Source organism: Phascolarctos cinereus, unplaced genomic scaffold (genome assembly GCF_003287225.1).
Source record: "Phascolarctos cinereus isolate Bilbo 61053 unplaced genomic scaffold, phaCin_HiC Scaffold_4;HRSCAF=312, whole genome shotgun sequence".
NCBI classification, from domain to species: Eukaryota; Metazoa; Chordata; class Mammalia; order Diprotodontia; family Phascolarctidae; genus Phascolarctos; species Phascolarctos cinereus.
This window is the reverse complement of record NW_027555847.1, coordinates 109,379,316-109,405,585: the sequence shown is the minus strand read 5'-3', so window position 1 is coordinate 109,405,585 and position 26,270 is coordinate 109,379,316. Positions and strand designations below refer to the sequence as shown.

At 34.8% G+C, this 26,270-nt stretch overlaps 1 protein-coding gene across 1 annotated transcript in view; it reads right to left on the bottom strand.

The window, feature by feature from the left end:
• Positions 1-26,270, bottom strand: part of ZDHHC21 (zDHHC palmitoyltransferase 21) — a 59,955-nt gene that overhangs the window by 6,208 nt on the left and 27,477 nt on the right. The window contains exon 8 of the mRNA XM_020969756.2: positions 12,211-12,327. Within this exon, the coding sequence (XP_020825415.1) occupies positions 12,211-12,327 (117 nt within the window). The remainder of the gene's footprint in view (positions 1-12,210; positions 12,328-26,270) is intronic.

Genomic DNA, 26,270 nt, shown 5'->3' with positions numbered 1-26,270 from the left:
GACATAGTGATTTATATAGTGATATTTCTGGATCAAAGTGTATGCAGTTTTATTGTCCTGTGGGCATAGATCCAAAACTGCTCTCCAGAATGGCTAGACTAGTTCACAACTCTACCAACAATGCAGTAATGTCCCAAATTTTCTTCATCTCCTCCAGCATTGAATCAGAGTATTGTTAAAGAAATGGCTTCATACTTGGAGACCAAGGTTCTATTTCTAGCTTTGCCACAACCACTGTGAACAGGGATAAATCATTAACTTCTCTGAACCTCTGTCAGTACATAAGCATTTATTAAGTGCATACTATGTGTTAGGCACTGTGCTAAGCACAGAGATACAAAGAAAGATATCCCTGCTCTCAAAGAGTTCACAGTCTAAAGTTTCCTTATCTGTAAAATGGGGGTGTTGGGTTAAATGTCAAATTCTGGAGCCAAGGGATAAAGTGTAATGAGGTCAAATAATACTTTTAGGAAATGAGGATGAATTTTAAGGCCTGTAGCTTGGAATGTTGTTTCTTTTTTAATTTTATGCCATTCCATATCACAAGAGAGTGATAAAATTGTAATATAGAAAACAACTACTATAATGGGAAATTTTGGGAAGGTAGAACCCTGACTGGCCAATTTGACTGAGTCATTCAATTAGCTGTTTATGTTGTAAAAAGGATACATTTTAATGACTCCCCAATACAAAAACTTTAAGTTTTTGACATGAGCAAAAAAAAAAGTCTAGTTCTGTAGTTCTCAAAGTGAGGTCTTTGAGGTCAAAACTATTTTCACAATAATACTAATACATTATTTGAATATTAAAATACTCCTCTTTTATCCACCTACTTATTTGTGTGAGGCTGGATTTCTTTACTTATTTCAACTAAAATAACAATGCACTGGATTCAGAAGCTGATAAGAATCTAGTCTTCTATTAAGGCACACATTTAAAGTGATTTGCAAAAACATGTAAAACAAACCAATCTCGCTAAATTTGTTTTGTTTTGGAAAATAGTTATTTTTCATAAAAATGTTAACGTGATGGGTTTACGATTTTAAATGAATGAATAATTTTAAAGTCTATCACTTTGAATTTCTAATATACTGAATATCAAAAGATATAAGAGGTCTTTGGGGTCCTCAATACTTTTTTAAAAGTGTCAAGAGATCCTGAGACCAAAAAGGTTGAAAATAGCTGGTCTAATTGAAATATGTACCTGCCATGTGGTCAACCACATTCAGGGACTTAGATAATAAACATACCCTGATAATCACCAACAAACTAATTAAGAGTAACTAGCTAAGTTTTAGAGTATCGAGATATCTGCAACACATTATAGGATGTGAGTCTTGAAGGCTGTAACTCAAACTGATGCTAGTTTCTTCTTAAGTATAGTAACTAGTACCCTCTTACCTAAATGGAACCTGACAACCTAAAGTATGCTAACGCTGACATAATCTGTAAGTAAAAGGAAAGTAACAAGCACAATGACTTTGAGCTCACATGTACCACACAGTACATGTGTCTTATTCATAGAATATTTAGACATCAGCAAGTATTTTACTCATACTTTATGTATAATTCTAATAAACTTGGAGTCCGGCTTCTAAATGTACAAGAGATTAAGAAAAAAAAATTATAAGTGGGAAATGAGGCTGACATAGGCAGGTATGATAACAGAAGAAAACTGATAGCAGCTGAGACCATGGAAGACAAATGAAAAACTCTAAAGCAGACAAAAATAAAAATAAAACAGTGCAACAGTGCAAGAATGATGAGTAAGGACAGTCAATAAGTGAAATCATTAAACATTTATTAAGCATCTACTATGTGCAAGGCTCTATGTTAAGGGGATATAAAAAAAGCAAGATAGTCCCTGCCCTCAAGGAGCTTACATTCCACTGAGGTAAACAAACACACAAAGAAATATGTAGAAGTAAACTATATACAGGATAAATAGGAAATAATGAAAAGAAACAAGGAACTAGAATTGAGAGACTGGGAAAAGCTCTCTATAGAAGATGGGATTTTATTTGGGACTTAAAGGAAGCCAGGAGGCAGAGATGAAGAGAGAGAGCATTGCAGGCTTATAGGGAAAGGCCAGAGAAAATGCCCAGAGCTGAGAGCTGAGAACATCTTGTTTGTACAACAGCCAAGGGGACAGTGTCACTGGAATGAACATGTGCACAGAGTAAGATATAAGAAGGCTGGAAATGGAGACAGGGGAGGGAATGGAACATGATTAGGCTATGAAAGGCTCTGAACACCCAAAAGAGGATTTTGGATTCGATGCTGGAGGCAACAGGTAGTCACTAGAGTTTACTGAGTAAGGGACTGAGTACTTTAGGAACATCACTTTGGTGGCTGAATAAAGGATGAATAAAATAGTTCTACCTAAATAGGCTACAAAGGTATCTGAGTACTATAACACAGTCAGTCAATCAATAAACAATGTTAGTCAGTCAATAAACATTTACTAAGTGCCTACTATGTCCCAGCCACTGTACTAATTGTTGGGAATACAGAAAGAGGCAAAAGACAGTCCCTGCTCTCAAGGAGCTGATAATCTAATATAATAACGTAAAACATTCATAACGATTGTTTATGAAAATATTCAGTTATGTTTTGTATATTCTATTTTTTTTTTTTAGTGAGGCAATTGGGGTTAAGTGACTTGCCCAGAGTCACACAGCTAGGAAGTATTATGTGGCTGAGGTCAAATTTGAACTCAGGTCCTCCTGACTCCAGGGCCGGTACTCTATCCACTGCGCCACCTAGCTGCCCCACATATATTCTATTTTAAAAGGCAGATAGATGTATGATTTTTAATAAAGGTTTTTATCCCAAATAATAAAAACACAAGATCTAATGCTTAAAGGAATACCATCAGTTATCTGGGAAATTGGGCTACATGGAACAACACTCCTTAAAGGTTCCAAATAACTGAGATTTTATTGTACTTGTATATAATTATGCCAATAAGTGAACATCATGGTTGTAGCCTGGTAATACATGTAGCTGAGGTTCTCACAGGCATAGTTAACTAACAGAGTTTAGCATTATTTTTCATACAATTTTAACAAGGAAAAGCAGGGAACAGATGAATGACATTTAGGTGACAAACACACTTAGGTAGGGCTTAATGACTGACTAGATGTGGCGAAGGGAGAAGGAAGAGGAGGAAATTAGCAATGATCCTGACGTGACTAGAAGGATGTGACTCATTCATATAAATAGGAAAATCAGGAGGAGAAGTTATTTTCAGGGAGAAGATGATCAGTACTTTGGAGATGGGCTAAGTTTAATGATATGCAGCAGGCAGTTCCAAATGTACGTTATATAGATTAAGGAGTAAGGTTAAGAGCAGAGTCTTGAGAGTTAGCCAACCAGCTGATAAATAAAACTCTGGGAATGGATGAAATATTTAAAATAGAGAATTTGGATAGAGAAGAAATGAAGGAAAATAACAAAGCTTTTGGAGAATGTCTAAAATTAAAGGAAAAAAGGGTTAATGAGGGAGATAAAGGAAAAATGGTCAGAGAAGCTGGAGAAGAATCAGAAAAGTATCATGTTTGGGAGGTAAAAGAAGATGGGATATAAAAAAAGATGTCAAATACTGAACAACTGTCAAGAAGGATGAGAAGTATGAAAGAAGAATCTGATTTGGCAATTTGGAGATCATTAACAAATAAAGTTTTATAGCACTTTAGTTTACAAAAAGCCATTCCTCAGAACAGCCTGTGAGGTAGGCAAGTTTATTATCTCCATTTTACAGATAAACTAATGTTTAGAAAGGTTCAATTCAATTAAACAAGTAAGTAGAAGCATCTGCTATGTACCAGGTACTAAACTAGATACTTAGTATACAAAATAAAAAGTGAAACAGACTATTCTTATGGAGCTTAAATTCTATTGGAGGAGGAGGGCAGCATAACACTTACCTAGATAAGTAAACTACCCTATAGGTGATAGGAAGCTACTTAGCAAGGGTGGCCAGATATCATCAGATATGCATTTTACAGATATCAGTTTGGGAGCTGATGAAAACCCCAATAACAATTAAAGTTGACCAAAAATGGAATGGGTTTCCTTTACAAGTAGCTGAGTTCCTAGTCACGAGAAGTCTTTAAGCAGAAGCCGGACAATTATTTTCAGGGATGCTGCAGAAGGAATTCTTGGTCAACTACAGGTTGGACCATATGACTTTTGATTTAGATTTTTAGATCTTTTAGATTCTGGTCTCTGATTTTAAAAAATTACTGTGATATTTTTTTATTTAATTAAACAAGTATTACATATGGCAGATAGGAAACTGAACAATATCAGGAACCAAGACTTAATGAAGAAAGAACATTTTATTCTATTTCTATTGCTATATATTAACTTTATATTACATTATTTACACTGTATTTACATTTTATATATAATCTTACAATTGTACAAAGGTAATGCATTTTCACTGAAATCATCTTTTTCTTTGAAGGCTAACTCTAAAGTAAAAAGCTTACGTATGCCTGTGAAAAACTGAACACAAACACTGCCATACTCGTTAATTCCAAAACCTCAGTGAATCAATGAATTTTCCCTCTAAACTACTTCGCTGGTGATCTCAGCTCCCATGGATTTAATTACCATCTCTGGGCTAACAATTCTCAAATGTATGTTATGTATCCTTCCCTAATTTCTCTGCTGACCTCCAACTGCCTTTCAGACATCTCAAACTCAAATGTCCAAAATCTAATTTGTTAACTTTCCCTCTGAATCCTCCCCCTCGGATCATCTCTCCTATCACTATACAGGGGAACACCACCCCCCGGTCCTCGGGCCTACAATCTAGGTGCTGTTCTCAATTCCTTGCTAAACAAATCCAAACTCTTTCCAAGGCCTGTTGATTTCACCTCGGCATCATGTCTCCAGTATGCGCTCTACTTTCCTCTGACACTGTAGGCCCTCACCACCTCATGCCTGGACTACGGCTGGTGGGCTTGCCTACTCCAATCCACTCTCCATTCAGTCATCAAAGCTATTTTCCCAAAGCACAGGTTCCTGTCACTTGGTGCCCTTTCCTTCCCCTCCTTATTAAATAAACTCCAGCGGCTCCCTATCACCTGCCGGATCAAACATAAAATGTTCTGTTTAGCATTCAAAGTCCTTTATCAATTAGCCCCCTCCCACCTTCTTATACCTTATACCCTTCCAATCTTCTTATACCTTACCATGTATTCTTTGATCCAGGATACTGACTTCCTGGCTGTCCCACAAACAAAACACTCAGTCTCTTAGCTCTGGGTATTTTCTCTGGCTGTCCTCCATCTCTGAAATGCTCTACCTCCTCAACTCTGGCTACATTAGCAGCCAGTAGCCAGGCTTCCTTCAAGTCTCAACTGAAACCCATCTCCTACAGGAAACCTTCCCCAATTCCTCTTCATTCTAGTTCCTTATGTCTTTTATTCTTTTCTATTCATCCTGTACATAGCTTGTCTGTATATATTTGTTTGCTTGCTTGCTCTCTCCCCCTTTTGACTGGGAGCTCCTTGAGGGCAGGGGCCATCTTCTGCCTCTCTTTGTACCCCTAGCACTCATGAGCACAGTACCCATCACACAGCAGGCACTTAGTCCATGTTCACTCACTGACTGAGAATGAAGAGGAAGTATGATTTTTGAAAGGAAATAAGAAAATATAACCTTTAAATTTAGAGCACAAACTGCTGGCTCACAGTACAAAGAGAGGACAAAAACTGTCCCCTACTATCATGTTTAGAGTATTATGTACTGCTTTTCTTTATCTATGAGCTATTTATCCTGCTGCATTTATAGTCTGCATTTTTTCATTCTCTCTCATACTCTCTATGCTTTGGCCAGGCTAGCCCTCTTGCTGGTCTCTGTATACATAGGCTGTCCCCTATTCCTGGAACACTTCCCCTACTCCCCTTTACCTCTAGAAAACCCTAGTTTCTCTAATGCTCAGTTAAAGTGCCATTTCTTACAACGGCTTTCCTGATTCTATTCCTCATCATCATTTTAAAGTTCTTTAAGAGTAAATGCTGTTTCATTTTTTCTTTGTATTCTCAATGCCTAAAACAGCATCTGGAACACTATAGGTACTTAATAAATTCAATAAACATCACTAAGTGCCAGATACTATGCAAAGCCCTAGGAAATACAAAGACTAAAAGATGGCAATGCCCATAAGAAGGTTGCATATTTAAAATTGAAATGAATTTATTTATAATTTATAACAGAGAAATAATAGTCTCAATATGAAAATGAGACCTATATTTTTGGACATGATCAGTCTACAAATCTGTTTTGCTTGACTATACATACTTGTTGCAAGGGTTTTCTTTTTCTTTATTTTTATTTGGGGGGGGGAGTGAAAGGGAGACAAAATTCAAGTACTTTCCTCATAACAAGAGGATTAATAGTGCTAGCAGTATTATCTCTATTTTACAGAAGAGAAAATGGAAGCTCACAAAGGGTAAGATCACAAGGTCACATGGTTAGTGTCAGAGCAGGAATCTGATTTGAATTCAGGTACATACAAAAAAAAAGTAGTCTGTTATAGAGGTTACTTTTTTAAAAAATTCTGCATAAATCAGAAGTGTTTTATTTAATTTAATATTGATTTTTTTTCTCCAGAAATTAAGCATGAAAACACTGAGCATATAATATTGGCTTTATTTCTTTTGTCCATGATGATTTTCTTTCTCACGTACTTTTCTTCTGATCTGGAATTTTGTCTTTTTAAAAAATGGGATGTGAAGAGTATAAGGTTAAAATAATAAACTGACTTCAAATTATATTTATGTTATATTATTTTTATATTATTTTCAAACTTAAAAAAACAAGGAAAAAACTACAGCCCACTTCTACCTTTGATTATAAATGCTCTTGCGAACAGGAAGTTATTTTATAGTAACAAGGTTTAATATGCATTTATGGCACAGAATTGATAGTGCCTCCTCAAAATTATATAGCTAATAATGAAATATCAGTCTGGTTCAAGGCAGATGCTTAGTAAATAAACACTTATTAATTGATAAGGGTCATAACAACATAGAATAAGAACTGGAAGGGCCCTCATACCATATAGTCCAACCCCTTCATCTTACAGATGAGCAAATTAAGGCACAAAGATTTTGTTATGTGCCAAGAAACACAAAGATTAGTACTAAGGAGGAAAGTTGGGATTCAAACTTAAGTACTGAGACTCCAAATCTAGCACTCTTTCCTCTGTATCACAGAATGGAAATATGTGAACCTTTCTAAAAATGGGCTTGTAATGACAGACAAGAATAAAATTCATTCCACTCTTCAATTTCTGAATTAAATTTACATATAGGCATTTAAGATTCATATTAAAAAACAGTATTTGAAAAAATTATAAGAAAAAAGGAAAACTTTTTTTGCTTTCTTACAGAAAAGCTTCTATCCAATTAAGCCATGTGATAATCAAGTGTTTTTTTAAAACTTATTGCAAGAAATCTTAAAAAATAAGATGAAATCAATGATTATTCTAGTTTTTTCTAAACAGGCAGCTAAATGGTGTAGCGAATAGAGCAGTGGACTTAGAGCGAGGAAGACCTGAGTTCAAACTTCACCTCAGACACTTACTGTGTGATGCTCTAAGCCTCAGTTTGTTCATCTGTAAAATGGGGATAACAGCACATGCTTCACAGGGTTGTCATGAGAATCAAATGAGATAGCATGTGTAAAGTGTTTTGCAAATTGTAAACTGCTATATTCTAGCTATCATTTAATCAGAAAAATATTTTCTTATCACATTGAGCAAACAAAGGCATTCTAAATACAGTTTTACATAGAAATATTTTAATACAGATTAAAAACACTTCAACCTTTAATGATTTTTGGTACTAGCATAAGAATGTGATAAAGTTTCATACATCTATAAATGCATGTATATAATAGAAATACTTGAAAATGCAAGTATTTACAGTTACATTTTTCACTGGCAAGGTAACATAAAATTTAAGTGAAAATCCTTGAACTATTATGCATATTACTTTATATGGCATTCTAAATTTAAACAGAGTAAAAGCAAGACATAGAAAATTCTGATCTTTGCTATATCACAAAAAAATTAAAACTCACAGCCTCATCTATTTTCCTGGGTTTTCTAGGGTCATGAAATTTCTTTTCTTTTTGTAGAAGAAAACTATAATTCATAAAAAATCATTACAGACTAGTTCTAAAATATTTATAAGGTTTTAAATGAAAGAACTGTGCAGAACATACTTCACAATAGTACAGGTAAACTGTATTCAACATAATTAAACATGCTTTTCATATTTGTAAAACTAATATGGGCTTCAACATGCCCAACATAATTTACAGAGATTATACCAAATGAATGTTAATAATTTACCACCCTAATCCTGTGGTATAGGTAGGTAACTAATTATGAGGATTAATAATGTTTACATTACACACTTGTGTACATGTGTGTGTATGTGTATGAAAAGCCAAGTAGCCCACTTATGAAAAGTTCAAGCCAATGTTAAGTCATTTGTATATAGATGATATCTTTAATATCTCCTTAAGAAAATATTTACTGAGCTCTTTAGGTACCAACTTCAGTGAAGAGAAACTGACAATTCTCAGTTGAACTGAGAGAAGAAATAAGACCATCTTTAATAATCCAAAAGAGAGCCTGTCCAAGTGACACGAAATTAAAATGTCAAAAATTTATCTATCTTTGAAAATTTAGGTTTTGACAAAGTGAACACTAAACACCTTTTCTGTTTTTTAATCACTGCAAAAAGTACTAAGTAACAAAAAGACATTCCAACATACACTTCACTTTGTACTGAAAACTAAACGCTTCTACAAAGAAGAAAGCTTAAGAAGCAGAATCCTGCTACACAAGAATTCAATGTCATATAGATCATAATCAGGCTGTTCTACCACTAACTCCCAAACCCCCTAAGTTTTTACACTGTTCCTTTCCTACCTCAGTAACTGAGAAAACAACCACTAAATCCATTCTACATTTTCAGGATTGTTATTCAATAGTATTAACATTATTACTGTACACTATGCAGATTGGGATTTAATTTAGAAAAAAAAAAGCTTGACAGTGTTAATTACTTTGTGAACACCACCATCAGGTTCCACTTATGGTAATAAACAGCCATCAAACATCACAACTAGTAAATAACAGCTAAACAGAAGAAGCAAATTGCTATAGCTTTAGATCTATGATTCTAACTCTAGACAAATTCAAAAGTAAGTAGAATAGCAAAGCAGAAATAATTGCCACTAAACAAGACAAGGAATATGTTTGTAGAACATAATACTGTGATTTTCAGACTACTTTGAAAATGTGTAAAAAAAATTACTAAGCTTTAATAAGAATGTATGAAACCTGAATCTTATTTAGTATTTAAACATTAAAATAATCAGAGGTAATCCTTTAAAACTGGGGTTCAGATTAGTCTATGCAGATAAAATGAAACATCTGGCAGCATTATGTGGAGACAGACCTTTTTTAACTTTGAAAAGGAGATTAGTAAATCTGTTATTTTAAAGTTTGAGCAATTTTTAATTATTTAGTCTGGGTCACAGATAATCTGTTTTTGCTAGGTCATATCATGACATCAAAGGATCACTGCCCAAATGATTTCCCTTTTACCTTCCACTAGCCATAGGAAGATAGTATTTTCCTGCTTTTATACCAAGAGAGAATTTCTGACTTATACCAAGTGGTTATTTACAAAAAAAATTCACATAAAGTAAGAAATTGACTTTAAAAAGGGGCTTTTATTTATTGATTCCTTCACTCCTTTATTTATTTATTTGGTTAAGTGATGTGACACCATATGGGTCATGCAAGTATCATTATTCACATTTTAATGTTCAGTAAACTGAAACATAGATTAAATGACTTGCACATAGTCACACAGCTAGTATCAAAAGCTGGATCTTGAAACCACATCTCTTAATTCTCAAGTGAACACTTTTTATTACTGTTTGGCACTAAAGCATTTGAGGTAATTTAGTACTTAAGAATACCTGAAGGATTTTTTATTTTTGTCTGAGAATTCCTAGTGTGGAAATTCTATTCTTGAAGATTAAGGAGAAAAGTTCTAGGAAACTGTCTGAAACACAGAGTAGTTAAATGCCTTGTCTGAGGTCACACAGTAACTGTCAGAAGTGGGATCTAAATCTGGATGTCCTTGGCACCTAGCTTCAGACTCTATCCACTATTTCACACTATCTCTATTATTTAAAAATAAATACACTATAAATCATGTAGGAATTTGAATTTTAAACTCTTGTGCTGTGAATGATAATTACTAATCTTTTAAGATTGGTCTTTCTATGTAAAACATCTAGAGGCTGAGACACAAAATGATTACTGTTATCATAGTTCATTCAACTTATTTCCAACATATATTTAGATTTCCCTTCAAACCTTTTTTCATTTCCTTACTCCAGAATTTAGTATTTTTATTCAAGTCTGTCTGCTGAAGTATCATTTGACTTGCTAAATCAAATAACAGGGTACTAGCTCATTCAATTTCTTCTATCTACAACACATCTCACCTTCTTCTCTCCACTAATTATATCTAATAGTTACATAGTGCTACTCAGAGGTTCCTGCCATAAGACCTAGGGACTTCTCAATCCTGGCGAAGTTCCATCATGTCCACTTATTTCTACTTTTCAGGTCTAGCAATTAGGAGAGGGCTTCATGAAGAATATGGTGCCTGTGCTGCTTCTTAAAGTCATAGAGGGAATCTATAAGGAGGAGAGGGAAAGAAGGGAGTGTATTCCAAGAATGTGGGATGGTCACTGCAAAGGCATGTAGGGCTATCATGTGTGAGAAACAAAAAGAATTCTATTTTGGTGGCATCACAGAATACAGGAAAGCAAATCCAAAGAGGCTAGAAAGATAGGTTGGGGTCAGGTTGTGAAGGGAATTAAAAACTAAAGAGTTTATATTTTATCTTAGAATCAATAGGAAGTTCCTTAAGGCAGGAGTCATGTGGTCAGATCTACGCTGAAGGAAGACATTTTGACAGAAGTCTGTAAGATGGACTGGAATGGTAAGAGACTTGCAACAGGGAGATCAATTAGAAAGATGTTTCAAGGGGCAGCTAGGTGGCGCAGTGGATAGAGCACTGGCCTTGAGCCAAGAGGACCTGAGTTCAAATGCGGACTCAGATACATAATACTCACTAGCTGTGTGACTCTGGGCAAGTCACATAACCCCAATTGCCTCACCTTAAAAAAAAAAAAGGAAGATGTTTCAATAATCTAGGTGAGGTGATAAGATGATAACTAAGGTGGTACCTGTGTGACTAGAAAGAACAGATTGGAAGCAAGAATGAGGTAGACACAGAAATGGCAAGTGAGTGGATACATGGAATGAATGAGAATGAGGAGGGCAATGCCAAGGTCACTAACCTAGGAGACTGAAGGATGGTGATGATACCTTTGATGGAAACAGGGAAGTCTGGAGAGAGTTTAGAGGGAAAAGATTTTAAGTTTGAGATGTCTCTGGGACAAAATAGGTGATCGTGATCCAGAACTGAAGTGCGCAGGTGAGAGGTTTTGTATCTGTTCCACCCTTTTATTATTTCTAATCTGTGGTACAGTTATTGTACGCCATTATGTATTTGCTCATGCATTTTATCTTCCCTACTATAAGCTCCATGAGGGCCAAGAGAGCTCTTAATCATCTCTGATCACCTCTAGTATCTAGCATATTGTTCATATAGGACCTTTAAAATTACTGGAGAATAAATGAAAAGAGACAGCATTTTGAAAAACATGTTATATGGAAAAAAAGTAAGCTGAAATAAAAACATGCTATCTTGAAAAAAATCACAAAGGAAAATATACTCTTACAAAGTATAAGAGTGATAACAACTCTGAATTCAACAATCCACCACTATTTATACCTTAAATTGTTCAAGCTGAACTGAAATAAATTATCAATGAAGACAAATAATCAAATAAGTTATCAAATCAGTTGAATCAATAATCTTTTATTATTTACTAAGACGTTTTATCACCAATTTGTTTTTTCAGGTAACTCTATAGTTAAGAATGTAATCCATCAAATCTATATTTAATAAAGAAAACTCAGTCAATTTTTAAAATGTAAATTACATAAAGCTTTTCATTTATTAATGTTCTCAAAGTTATTTTACTTGGAAAAACATATGTCAAAAAAAAAAACTTCATCATACTTACAGTGATGATGCCAATGAGTTGTGTATAAAAGAGTCCAGTTATTCCAACTAACATAGTTATTCCCATGAAAGCAGCTAGTCTCATTATGGCCAATTCATGTCTAACTACAAAGAGATCCTGAAAAGAATGGGAGAGGGAAAAACACTTCAGAAGAGTAATCTAAAGAATCACAGAAAGTAGCACTAATACTTTTACTGACTATTTTAAAGCAACATTTTATTTTATGCATTAGGCTCTACCATGTTAACATACAAAAAAATTGAAATTGGTTTGAAAATCTTCTCAAATTATACTATGTGGCAGACAAAAATTGTGATTTTTTCCAATATTACTGTGCCAAAAATATAAATCCAAAACCAAAAGCTGAGAGTTATCCAGTACAGTGTGGTAGAATGATCACTGGATCTACAATAAGTGAACATGGCTGTGGAATCCTATCTTGGCCACTTACCCACACATGACTTTGACAAATCAATCTTCCTGAGCCTCAGTTTCTTTATTTATAAAACAAGGACATTAGATGAGATGACAAGTCAGTTTCCCTCTATCTCTAAATGTACGATCCTACGTTTCATTCTCATTCTCACGCTGGACCTATTAGTAACAAGGGTTACTAAGTGCATTCTTTAATTCTTAATACTTGAAAAGATTTGTGATGTCACTTGTCTAGGCACTCCCTCCAAGAAAGCATACAGCAATTTAGCTATGGCTAAATTTTTATTTTTTAAATAAAATATTAAATTTTTTTGTGAATTGCTATCACCAAAAAAATCATCATCATCATCATCATCAATATCACCAGGAGACCAATGTTCTGTTGATAAGGCTCTCCACAGTTAGCTAGGCTGGATTACAGAAGCTTCCAGACAGATTTTATGCTCTAATGTCATAGCCTTTAAAATTCTAAGGGGCAGCTAGGTGGTGCAGTGGAACAAGGGGCAGCTAGATGATGCAGTGGATAGAGCTCTAGCATTGGATTCAGGAGGACCTGAGTTCAAATCCAGCCTCAGACATATAACACTTACTAGCTGTGTGACCCTGGGCAAGTCACTTAACCCCACTGCCTATCCTAATAAATAAATTTAAAAAATAAATAGATAGATACACAAGCAAGCAAATAAATAAACAGATAAGTAAGTGAATGAATGAACGAATGAATGAATGAATGATTGAATGAATGAAATTTTAGAGTCATCTCTAATGTATGATGAGGAATAGTCAGTCGTTAGTGGAAGAATATCTAATTCACACAAGGAAATGCCATAAAATATTCTGTTGTAAAGACTTTAACAGATTGATCTACAAACATAATAATTCACATTATTTAAGTTCAAGTAATTTGAAACCCAGTGATATTACAACTCACGACAAATCAGAAAAGAAATATAAAAACGTGGTCACCAAATCATAATCACAGAATCTCAGAGTTGGAAGGGCCCTCAAAGACCAAAATGTATTTGAACAAGAATCCTCTCTACTCTATATGTGTTAACATCTTTGTTTGAAGACCTCTTATGAACAGAACCCACTATCTACTGAGCTATTCTATTCCACTTTCCAATAATTCTAGTTGGTAGGAAGTTTTTCCTTACATAAATCCTAAATTTGCTTCTTTTCAACTTCTAGCATATGTGCCTAGTACTGTTTCTGGTACCAAGAAGAGCAAGTCTTATTCTTCTTCCATATGACAATCATCTAAATACTTTAAAATAGCTATCTTCTCATTCTGCCCCTCCACCCTATTGTTTTCTTTATCTAGGCTAAATATCACCACTTCCTTCAACCGACCCTCATATAGCATGATCTCAAGGACCTTTTACCACTATGGCTGTCTCCCTCACTGGATGCTCTCTAGTTTATCAATATCGTTCTCAAAATGTAGCCCTCAAGACTAAATATAATACTCTAGCCAGAGGCTATACAAGGCAGAGAACAGTAGGACTATTACTGAACACTATTCTCTACTTAATGAAAACTTGCATCGGCTTTTGTGGCTGCCATATCACTGCTGATTCGTATTGAATTTGCAATTCTTCCTCAAATGCTGTCTAGCCATGTATTTCCTCATCCTGTATTTGCGAAGTGTTTAATTTTTTTAATGCAAGACTTTATAGATATTCAATTAAATTTTATCTTATTAGATTTGACCTTACTCCTATCAAGATCCTTTTAGACCCTGATTCTATCATCCAGTTTGTTATCCATCATTTCCTCTGAAAATAAAAACATGCCACTCAAGACATAAAAATGTTAAATGGCACAATGAAAAGTACAAATCCATGGGCCAGTACATGAGAGACTTCCTCTTCAACGCCAACATCACATCATTAACGGCTTTTTTGGAGTCCAGCTATTTATCTATTCCTAACTCTAACTAACGATAATATCATCTAGCCTATATCTCTCCATCTAGAAGAACTATGTCTACAGTACTCCATTCACTTACTCATCTAATAAGCTTATTTTTAAAAAAAAGAAATCTGGTGTGACATGACCTATTTTTAATGAAGCTATATTGGCTCTTTATGGTATCTCTTCCATCTTTAGATGTTCATTGACTATTCCTTTAGGGGCAGCTAGGTGGTACAGTGAATAGAAGAACACTGGGTCTGGAGTCAGGAAAACCTGAGGTGAAATTTGACCTCAGAAACTGGCTGCATCACCCTGGGCAAGTCCCTTAAACTCTGTTTGCCTCAGTTTCCTCATTTGAAAAATGGGGATAATAAAAGCACCTACCTTCAAGGGTTATTGTTAGGATTATATGAGATAAAATTATAAAACACTCAGCATAGGGCCTAGCACACAATAAATATATATATTCTAGAATTTTACTAGTCATGAAGACAGGACTCAGGCCCATTTACCCTGGCTCCTGGATAAGAAAGTAAGAAGTAGATCAAAGAAACTCCATTTAAGGACAGTAAGAAAGAAGCAGTATTTCATTCACCTCTACTACAAGAAGCCAAACAGATGATAATGAAAAACAGAAGTAAGACTTCCCTTTCTATCAAAAAAGAAGCATGTGGATGGAGGTAGGTCAACTACATATTTTTAATGGACACTACTGTAGCTCAGACTTGGAGTTACCTAGTAGCAACACTACAAAATACATGTGATACTATCTGTGCCTGCATGGACTAGGAAGGCTTGTGTTAAGAGCTATAGGTGGGACTGAGAGATAAGTAACTTGATCTACTCAATAATCACTTACCAATATGGAATTATAATTGCAATGATCAGTGCCTACATAATTACTAAAATAATAATGTTTGATATAATAGCCTAAGATTAGATTGTAGCTTTCTAAACCTTCATAGAAAATAGCTTGATGCTAATCTTTAGATATCTACAATGTAAATATTGATAATGTAAGCATATGCCAACTGACACTACTTTATATTCTGAAAAATACGTAAAAAGTGTATCACACTGGCCATTTCTCTTTTATCTTGAAATTATATACTGATATACCACAGGGGTGGTATAACATACTTGTTAAGATAATTACATCAGAATTGATAAGAAAATGAACCTATTCAAGTAGGCTTCAAATTTTACTATACTCCTACCAATGATTAGGCTTAAAGTTTCTAGACTTTGGATTATTTCCTTCAGTTAATGTTTATTTTCTACAGTGGCAAATAGCATTAAAGATGTGACCCTCACTCCCAGATGATCACTGAAGTCCTAGTTTAGAAGGTAATAAATAGCCCATTATACTATAAAAGGGTTTCTAATCCTAGCTGAGCTTCATAGGATGGTACCTGAAAAAAGTGCATTTATGTAAACATAGAAATCAACAACTGCATGCAAAATAGTAGATTAGGAGTCAAATCCTGACTCAGACTTACTACTTGTGTAACTGAAAATAAGCCATTTAGTCTCTATGGGTCATAGCTTCCATAAATATAAAATGACGGGCAGTGGGGTATAAAGTATATAATAACTGCTGATATTTAGTACTTTAAGGGTTTTTTTGATGCATTTTGATGCATTTTATACTTATATCAAGTTTTAGCCTCACAGTCCTGTGAGTGTGGCAGCATACATATAATTATTCACATTTTAAAAATGAAGAAATTGAAAAGACAAGGAAGTTAAGTGATTTGCACAAGGTCACATAAGTAGTAGTGTAGGAGGTGGGATTTGAACACAGTCTTTTTCCAACCCCAAGTTCAATATTCTTTCCACTACATAAAACTGTTTCTCCTTAAGATCTCTCTGGTCTTCCAGCTCTAAATCCTATAATTAAGTGATACACTAATATTTTTGTTTGTTTTCTCCCACCAAATCTAATCTGGCAAATGTAATAACCTTTTTCTCAATTCTCATTATTCTCAAACTCTCTGAAGTCTCTGACACCATCTATCACCCTTTTCTCCTCAATATTCTTTTTTCTCTAGGTTTTTATGACATTGCTCTTCTCTCCTAGTTAAGCTCCTGGCTGTTCTTTCTCTGTCTTTTTCTGGATTTTCATACAGGCCACACCCACTAATGGCGATATCCCCTGAGGTTCAGGCCTGGGCCCTTTTCTCTTCTCCTTCTATAATATGCTGTTTGGTGGATGATTGCAACAGCTCCCATGGATTCAATTATCATCCTTACACAGATGATTCTCAGATCTATTTATCCAGACCCAGCCTCTCTTCTGACATACAGTCTCACAACTCTTTGAACATCTCAAACTGGATGTGCTGTAGACATCTTAAAAATCACCATGTCCAAAACTGAAGTCATTATCTCCCCACCTCCACCAAACCTTCCCCTCTTTCTAACCTCCCTATTACTGTTGAAGGCACCACCAGCCTCCCAATCAATCAGGCTCAAAAGATGTTTCCTTGACTCCTCACTTTCAACCTTTCCCCTTACCCCTACCACATCCAATCTGCTGCCAATTACTGCCAATTCTCCCTTTACAAAGTCTCTTGTATATGTTCTCTTCTATCCTTTTACACTGGCATCATGGTACAGACACTCATTACCTCATGCCTTGACTATTCCAATTCCAACTGGTCTCCCTGCCTCAAGAAGCTCCCCACTCCAAGCCTCCTCCACTTAGATTTCAAAGCAATTTTCCTAAAGTGTAGGTTTGATCAAGGCCTCCTCCCTACCCCACTCAATAAATTCCAAAGCTTCCCTATTCATTTCACGATCAAATGTAAACTCCTTTATTTGGCATTTAAAGTGTTAACAGCCCCTGGTCCCTTCCTACCTTTCCAATATTCTTATATTTTACTCCCTTCTAAATACTTTAGAATCCAGCTATACTGGCCTAGTTGCAGCTATCTACTCCTCACACATTGCCATCGAGCTCCCACTTCTATGTCTTTGTATGGGCAGGCTCCATGCCTGGAATAATTCTGTCCCCTAAGCCTCCTGCCTCTTTTCTTCCTTGGCCTCCCTCAAGACTCAGTTTAATTTCCCACTTTCTACAGGAGTTTTTTCTTCTGCACCCCACTGCTCCATATTCCCTCTCTGCTCATTACCACCTCCCATCTATTCTGTACATATCTTTTATGTACGTAATAAATAACTACATCCCACCCATTAAAATGTGAGCTCCTTTAAGGAAAGGACAGTATTTTTGCCTTTGTTTGTATTCCTAGTACTTAGCACAGTGACTGATACAGAGTTAAGTGCTTAATAAATGCTGGTTGACTGACCAGTTTTAGGAACTCTAGTACAACACAAAAAGGTTATTAACTAACCCACTGGGACTTTAGTGGCTGAGAGCTAGGATCCTTACTTCAATGACCCTGTGTCAACATCAATAAAAGCGATCAACTTAAAGAATAATGCTTAAATTCTGGCTATGGTAAACCTAATAGCCCGCCTAATTAACAGCAATAGCATGGTAAATTTTGAAGCCAGTTCACAGAAGTTCATTTCTCTACTCCATCACTTCTGCTACACTCTCCACACTAGAAGGCAGCAGCAAAGGTTCATAGATTATAGGATCATTGAGTTGGAGTGGGAAGAGACCCTTAGAGGACTTCTAAATCTTCTATGGCCAACCCCTTTATTTTAGAAATATTAGAATACTAGGGATTTAAGATTTTTCAAAATTAATTTTTATACATGTGTAGATTATGTAAACCTCTACTTTCTATGACTATAGGAATGACCTCCACAAGTTATTTTTCTTCTTATGAACACTTTTTACTTTACTACTATTTGATAAAACTTAATCATCAAATTTGCTTATCAACTGTTATGGAAGTTACAATGATCAGATAATAATAATCAGATCTCTATGAATATCGTTGTGGAAAAATTGCTTTTAATTTTATGGCTGAATCTATAGTAAAGAAAACCTTGAATTTTTACAAATTTCATGATAAAAGAAATTTCAATTAATATAGAAAAAAACATGAAGCATTTCACCCTACACTTTCTTTCCTTATAAGGTCAGTAAGTATAATATATTAAAAACCATAATTCTGTCTACAGTGGAGATAGTAAACCCATTTAATTTCCTCCAACAAATGCCAATCACACCTCTGTAGCCAACAGACTTGGAATTTAACTGAGAACATAAAAATGAATGATTTTTATGTAATGCAGTTTCATGCATCCCAATTCTAGCATTTTGAAGATGTCTTTCATTACTGCATACAGAAAAGTATCAACACCTTTTGCTTCCTGCTTTTAGTTTTTTCTGTCAATTCTAAAGATTAATATAGTACAGCTAAATTAAAGGCCCAATATTTAAATTCTAAACTAAAAACAAATATTCATACTTTATATATAACTATTTTATTTCATGAAAATTTATTTATTTAAATTTTTTTATATAATTTAGCTAAAATAAAGGCCAATATTTAAATTCTAACCTAAAGAAAAATATTTATACATAATGACAAAAGATATAATTTTTAAAATATGATGAAATCAAACTTATCCATCTTCCTCATAAAACAAAGGGCTCAAAAATCTACTGTGTTAATTACATTAAAAAGAAACTGTACTGTGTAAGAAGAAAAAAAAATTTTGGTCTGATGTTTATTTAAACAAAAAAGCAGCATTTAAGATAATCAACCTACTACCCTTTTTGCCTACTATAGGCAAACAAGAGGAATTTCATGCTGATGCTAAATTGATTTTTAAAGGATAACGGCTACAGTGGTAAACGTAAGTCTCTTCTAGGCCTGTAATCACCCACCTTTCCTTGTCTGTTCCCACCTTACCAGAGGCAGAGGAAAGCATTCTTGCCAGACTACATTAGCTGCTTAGCTACAAAAGTGGACTTCTGATGAAAGTGTGCCCCCTAGAGGGCTATACCCCCCCCCCACAGCCACTGCTAGACCCTCATTCCAACACTTGATTTCCAATCAACAAACAAGCCATGTATGTCCTTACTTTTTGCCAGGCACTGCCCTAAGAGTTAAGAACAATTCTTACAGCTTAAGCTGAGCAACTTAAACTAACGTAAAGGAATACCAATTTTAACTTTATAATAATATTTGCTGTCTTATTACAATGAGTAAATGGTTTTATTTTTATCACATTTACTCACTTTCTACCTTTCTCCCAAAATCTCTTTCCTATTTTGGAAAAGAAAATTTCCTTTTCATAATTTCACCCAATTAGGCTGGTAACAACAGCAATTCTGAACCTCCAAAGGTTTGGAAAACCTGATGATTTACCATCTTGGCAAAATGTACAATTAACATCAGGAATGTCTACAAATTTCTGTTACGATAGATAATAACTAGAATTTATATACTGCTTTAAGATCTGTAAAGAGATTTACCAATATTACATCATTTGATCCTCAAAACTCTGGTATTTAAATGCTAGTATTTTCCCATTTTCCAAATGAAGAAAGTAAGGCTGAGACAGGTTAACTGATTTGCCCAGGGTTATGAAGATTGTAAAAACATGAGAGGCAGATTTTGAACTCTTCCTCATTCTAGGTCCAGCATTCTATCCACTGTGCCACCTGGCTGGTGGTATAGGAAACCTGTCTTACATTAGGTATCAGAGAGGGAAGAGGAGTAAGTTTGTGTGAATTAATGAGGGTCACATGGTAAAAACTTATTTATTCAGGGTTGGGTTTTTTGTTTTTGAGAAAAATATAAAATGCTCCATCAACTTGTTTTTAAATTCGGGAGCAAGGAACAAGACTATGTAAAGAACATATCAAATTATATATTTTTTTAAAACGTGGGACATATTGAGAAAAGGAGATGAACTACAGGCATGGCCAAAAGGGTAAAAAAGAAGAGAAAATGAGACACAACAGATAAAAGCAACCAGAAAAACAAAGAGAGGACAGCTAGACAAAGAAAATGGAAATCCACAGCACAAAAGTCAGCTCCTCCACCGCACCCAGGCCCAGCCACACAACAAGAAGAAAAACACAACAAAAATGGTATATTCAGCCATAGTCTGCAACAGACTTCCATGGAATGACCATCTTTCTCCTCTACCCTTATCCCTCACTCCATTTTTGTGCTCTTTTAGGACAATGCCACTAAATACTTTCAATTTATGCTGCATTTCAAAGTACTGGCATAAATAAGATGGTCACATTTTCATTGTTATCTGGGTTTCCATTAATTACGTGATTTTTATTCACAGGCATCAAGGTCAAATGGGAAGAGTGCTGGATTTGGTATCAAATCGATCTGTATCAAATGCAGGCTATGCCATGTACAGATGTGACCCTGGGAAAGTTCTTTCTGTTTGGGTCTTTTTTCCCTCAACTAAAACTAAAGAAGTTAGACTAACATCAAAGATTTCTTCCAACTCTAAATCCATGACATTTCTGTTCCAACTATTTTGAAAATCAAACACAGCATTTTGTAAACCATGATGTGATGTTTTCAAAGGATTTGGAATACAGAGTATTACTACTTACTTTAATTTTATGTGACCTTGGGGCAAGTTGTTTGACACATTTCACTTGTTTGATCATTTGAAACAAAAAAATGAACTGAAAAAGGGGATCTGTAAGGCTCCTTTCAACTGTAGGCCCCATGATCCTATGAACAATCAGTATGAAAAGACTATTTTACAAAAATTATTTACAAACCTAACTGACCATCTAAATTCATGGGTTCATTAGAACCTGGCAGTTTTTCTGTGTTTCTCAATATTTTGGTGTTCATACTGAGGCAAGATACAAGTGAGATGTTTCTCTGTGTTCTTTAATACTACCTGGAAATGATTTCATTCTTTTCTCTCTCTTTAAATAAAAACAAAATATTTTAGATCTCTATATCTAAAATAAAATTAGGCTATTTACTATTGGGTTAAATGTCCTACATAATCCATATCAAGTCCAGCTACTAATTACACTTGCTCTGTTAAACAGAAAGTAAAATCCTATTAAATTTTATTTTTTCCATTTCTTGCAATTTTTTATCACATGAATCCAGAAAAGTCCTTCCATTTTATCAGTATTCACCAAAACAAGAAGTATTATAAGAGGGACAGGGCTGCTGAACAATTCCAATCACAATGATAATAGCCACATAGCTGAATTCTGAAGATATCAGTAAATTAAAAGGTGTCAGCTAACAAGAGTTATACAAGGTATGATGTTGAATCGTTTCAGTCCTATCCGACTCTCCATGACCATATTTGAGGGTTTTTTGGCAAAGATACTAGAGTGATTTGCCATTTCTTTCGCCAGTTCATTTTACAGATTTGAGGAAACTAAGGCAAACAGCATTAAGTGACTTGCCCAGGGTCACACTAGTAAGTATCTGAAGCCAAATTTGAACTCAGATCTTCTGGAATCCAGGACCAGCACTGTATCCACTCATGAAATCCTGAGAGACAATTTAGTGACTCATCAATACTTGGGACACACGTTAATGATCTCAAGTTCCATAATCAAGTCCTTCTTGGATTACATTCTTTACAAATACCAAATGTTGAAATGACTGTGTGCCTGACAGGAGAAAAGGGGAGATCTCAACATGAATTTCATTGCTACTTTCCTTTCATCATTACTGATAGAGCAGAAGCAATGAGTTTATTTTCCCTAGCAGATAGCAGGGATGACAGAGTTCATCTACAGAATGACAACAGCTTTGCAGATGCCAACATCATGGTAACTGAAATAACAGAGTAGCGTGGAATTCAAGGGTGACAGCACCAAGAGACCTGCATTGCCTCCTTTCCCCAACATATGTCTCTGATAAAGTCAGTAATAACCTATCCAAGCATCCAGTGACTATGAGAGAGAGGACTATAGGCAGTGATTACTCTACCACAGTGCTGGGATACAGACAGGCAGCTGGGAGCAGACCCAGGTACGAGGTATTTGACAGCCTTCTCACTAGTCCAGTACAGAAATACCCAGCCTTAGAGGCAGAGCAGTGGCTGGAAGATAAGCTGGTAACACTGACCTCCTGGGGCAGGCTGGTCCAGCAGAGACAAGAAAATGGGTCAGATCACCTGGAAACTAAGAAGTAGAACTCACTGACCCTCTCCATCCTACTCCCACAAGATCATAAGACTCAGGCACCCCACTGCCACTGCCACAGCCACATCATATCTGCTGGAAATTCAAGATCAATCAACCACTTTTGATTAGTTGAAATAGTTATTATGTAACTATGCCATGTAAGTATTAAACTAAGCACTAGGTATACAAAGATAGATACAATATAGATTTTTCTGTAGACAATTACCTATACTGTCCATCCCTCTGGACATGGGAGACACATTTGAAAAATACCATAGGGGCAGCTAGGTGGCACGGTGGATCAAGCACTGGCCCTGGAGTCAGGAGGACCTGACTTCAAATGAGGCCTCAGATACTTACTAGCTGTGTGACCCCGGGCAAAAGTCACTTAATCCCAACTGCCTACACATACACACACACACACACACACACACACACACACACACACACACACACACACACACACACTCTAACAAAGTTTGGATACTAGTAAATTACTTTAACTATATGCTTCAGACTTACGATTTGATCCTTTTAAGCTAAAATATGAAATGAAATGAAAAAGAAATGTTAAGACCTGAAATGTTAGTATTATTTACAGAAATAAAAAACCAATTTTTCCTTAAAAAACAAGATTAGGAATAATGTTTTATCCTTATCTTCTGTTCCCTCCACCACATACAATGAAGAATACAAATAAATCTGATGGCATGCAGTCATAATTTCATGACTATTCTTAACATGGCAACACGATGCTAAAATTCCAGATGGTCAAACACCTATTTTAGTAATTTCATCCACTTTTCCATATCATAATAAATATAAGCCCTTATTGACACTAAGTAAACAAAATCTACTGATTAAAGCCAAAACTGGACTGAATAAAAAAATAAATATAAAAGGTAAGTATGATGGGGTCTTTGGAATGTACTTTAAGAATAATTTATATGGAAAGAGTAAAATGAATTTTGTAGATTTGCCTAAATTCCAAGCTAATTATAACCAAATCTTCTTGCTGCTTCTCTTCTTTGTAAGCCAGTTATATTTGACACCAAGTCCCTAGCAACGCTATTAGAATCAGCCAATGAGGACAATAATGTCAATATCTTCCTAGCAGAAGAGTTGGCTGAGATCCCAAACAATGTTTATTTTCCTTTTCCTGAATATCAGCACCATGTCCTTTATTCTAAAAACCTAAATTGAGGATCGGAAATGTAGCTAGCCTGTAAGCTGCCCTATATACAAAAATAAATCAATCAGAAACGACCAACTTAAAATTTTTTCCAATTTAAAATTAAATATCCTAAAAATGACTGTGAAAGAGAAACCATTGTACCTGTTCTACCATTCATATTAATAATCACAACAATTTTTTACTCTTTGTACAATTCTTTCTTTTACAAAGCAGTTTTACATCTAGTAACATATTTAATCCTCAAAACAAATCTGTAAATTAGATAGGGCATCTATACCTACATTTTATCAAAAGTCAATATGACTGATAAAATTTTCCTCATTTAGCCCTGTAGAGAAAAAATAAATATGCTACAGTACAAAGCTACCAGCAGGCACACATTTAGAAATCTTTATTCAATATGTGACCTTAAAGAGATAAAAGGCACAACTATCAACCACAGGAGCCGATCTATATTAGAAAAACTACTGGTAACTTAAAAAAAGAATAGTTGCTTTTTTAATTTAATGTGAGCAGGCCAATAGTCTGAATGCTGAAAATTATTTCTAAACTGTTTTAATCTACTGACTGCCTTGCTCCTTCCCATCCCACCCCCACATAACTTACTTTTTCTTTCAAGAAAACATACTTTAGGGAGACTGCTGAAAGTTTTCCACAAGCTAGAGTGAAAATACATGTGTGCCTAAAATATTAGTAAACCATAAAACAAAAATCACAAACTATATTTCCAAAAAAATGTCTGACACTATAAATATTTTATAGATTTTTCATAAAGCCTATGTCATCAAAATGTCTGTCTATAATTTTCTAATATATGTCAAGGCAAAAAACAAAAACAAAACCATCCTGAAACAAAAACAAAATTTCTCTATAATAATGGTATCCAAGTTTCCTCCCAGCTCTAAATCTATGCTCCTATGATCAATTAACCTCAGTCATTTAAATATAAGACAGTAAGAACAACCATTTAGAAAAATGGTCAAATGTGGTTTTCTTAGTCAAACAAGGAATTTAATCCTTTTCAGGAGCCACCAATTCTATTTGTTAAGCAGACAACATGACAATACAAATGGGGTTTTTGAGGTCACCACCTTTTCAGTGGTTGGTCTTTAATCACAGATCCTTTTACTGTTCATGTAATATATAAAAAATACAAAAGAAAATAAAAATAATTTACCACATTATGTTAGTTACAATTTAGGTACTTATAAGCAATAAATTTACAGATAGTTTTAGTGAATTGAAAGAATCATGCATACTCAGAAGTATCTAAGTTACTCCCAAGGAATCAATTGCTTGTCAAATAGGAACTGTCCCATTATCCTATTAATTCTCACAACATCCATTTGAGGAAAAGAAGGAGGTTAACATAATTATAGTCATATTGAATCTGAAGCATAGAGATGTTTGGACTTGCCCAAGATCATTCAACAAGTCACTGAGAAATCCACTTTTCCTAACTTCAGAAATCCACTTTTCCTAATTTGAAGACTATATGGTCTGTGAATGAACTGAAATGATAACAGATGATATCTTTAAGGTTACGGGGAGAAGAGTTTCCAGTGCTTTCAAAACAACAGAGGACAAATTTATAAGAATAAATTTAAAACATCAAAATAAAATATTTAATACTATTTTCTATGAGCTATACTAAATAAGAATGATAATACATTCTAAGACTATTCTGATATATATTTAAGTCTTCAAGCTAAGATACCCTATGCAAGTTTCAATTTATGTGTATTTGCCTGCACATCTGCTCAAAGGGAAATGAAGAAAAACCTACTGTTCAGAACGAAGTTACTCAAAAACAAAACAAAACCCCAAATAACAGAACTGGATAATGGAAAGAAAAATGTTTGTTATGAGGAGGTTTCATTTATTGGGTAACATAGACGCCACTGTCTTATAATAGGGTCTCTTCCACTCCAATAAAGAAACCCCTTTAATTATATTTTTTAGATAAACTAATTGTAAAAAGAATGTATTCATATTGAACAAAGTTCTAGGGTACTTTAATAGGTATTCAATAAATACAAATTGAATTAGATAATAATTTTGATTCCACTCCCTCCGATATCCTTCAAGAAATTGTCTTATAGGCAACTAGGTGGCATAGTGGAGAGAGTGTTGGGCCTAGAGTCAGGACTTCAGACGCTTACTAAATGTCATTTAAGCTAGTCATTTAACTTCTCTTTGCTTCAGTTTCCTCGACTGTAAAATGGGGATAATACTAGCACCCACTTCAGGATAAAATAGAATAATATTTGTTAACACACTTAGCACAGTGCCTAGCACATAGTAGATACTTAATAAATGATTACTGAATGATTTGCATGTACCAAGGAAAAGAGAGTATAGCTAAAAAACAGTTAAGGATAGAGCCTAGTGGAATGCCAACATTTAGAGGGCAGGATAAAGAAAAAGAAAAAAGGCTCAATCATA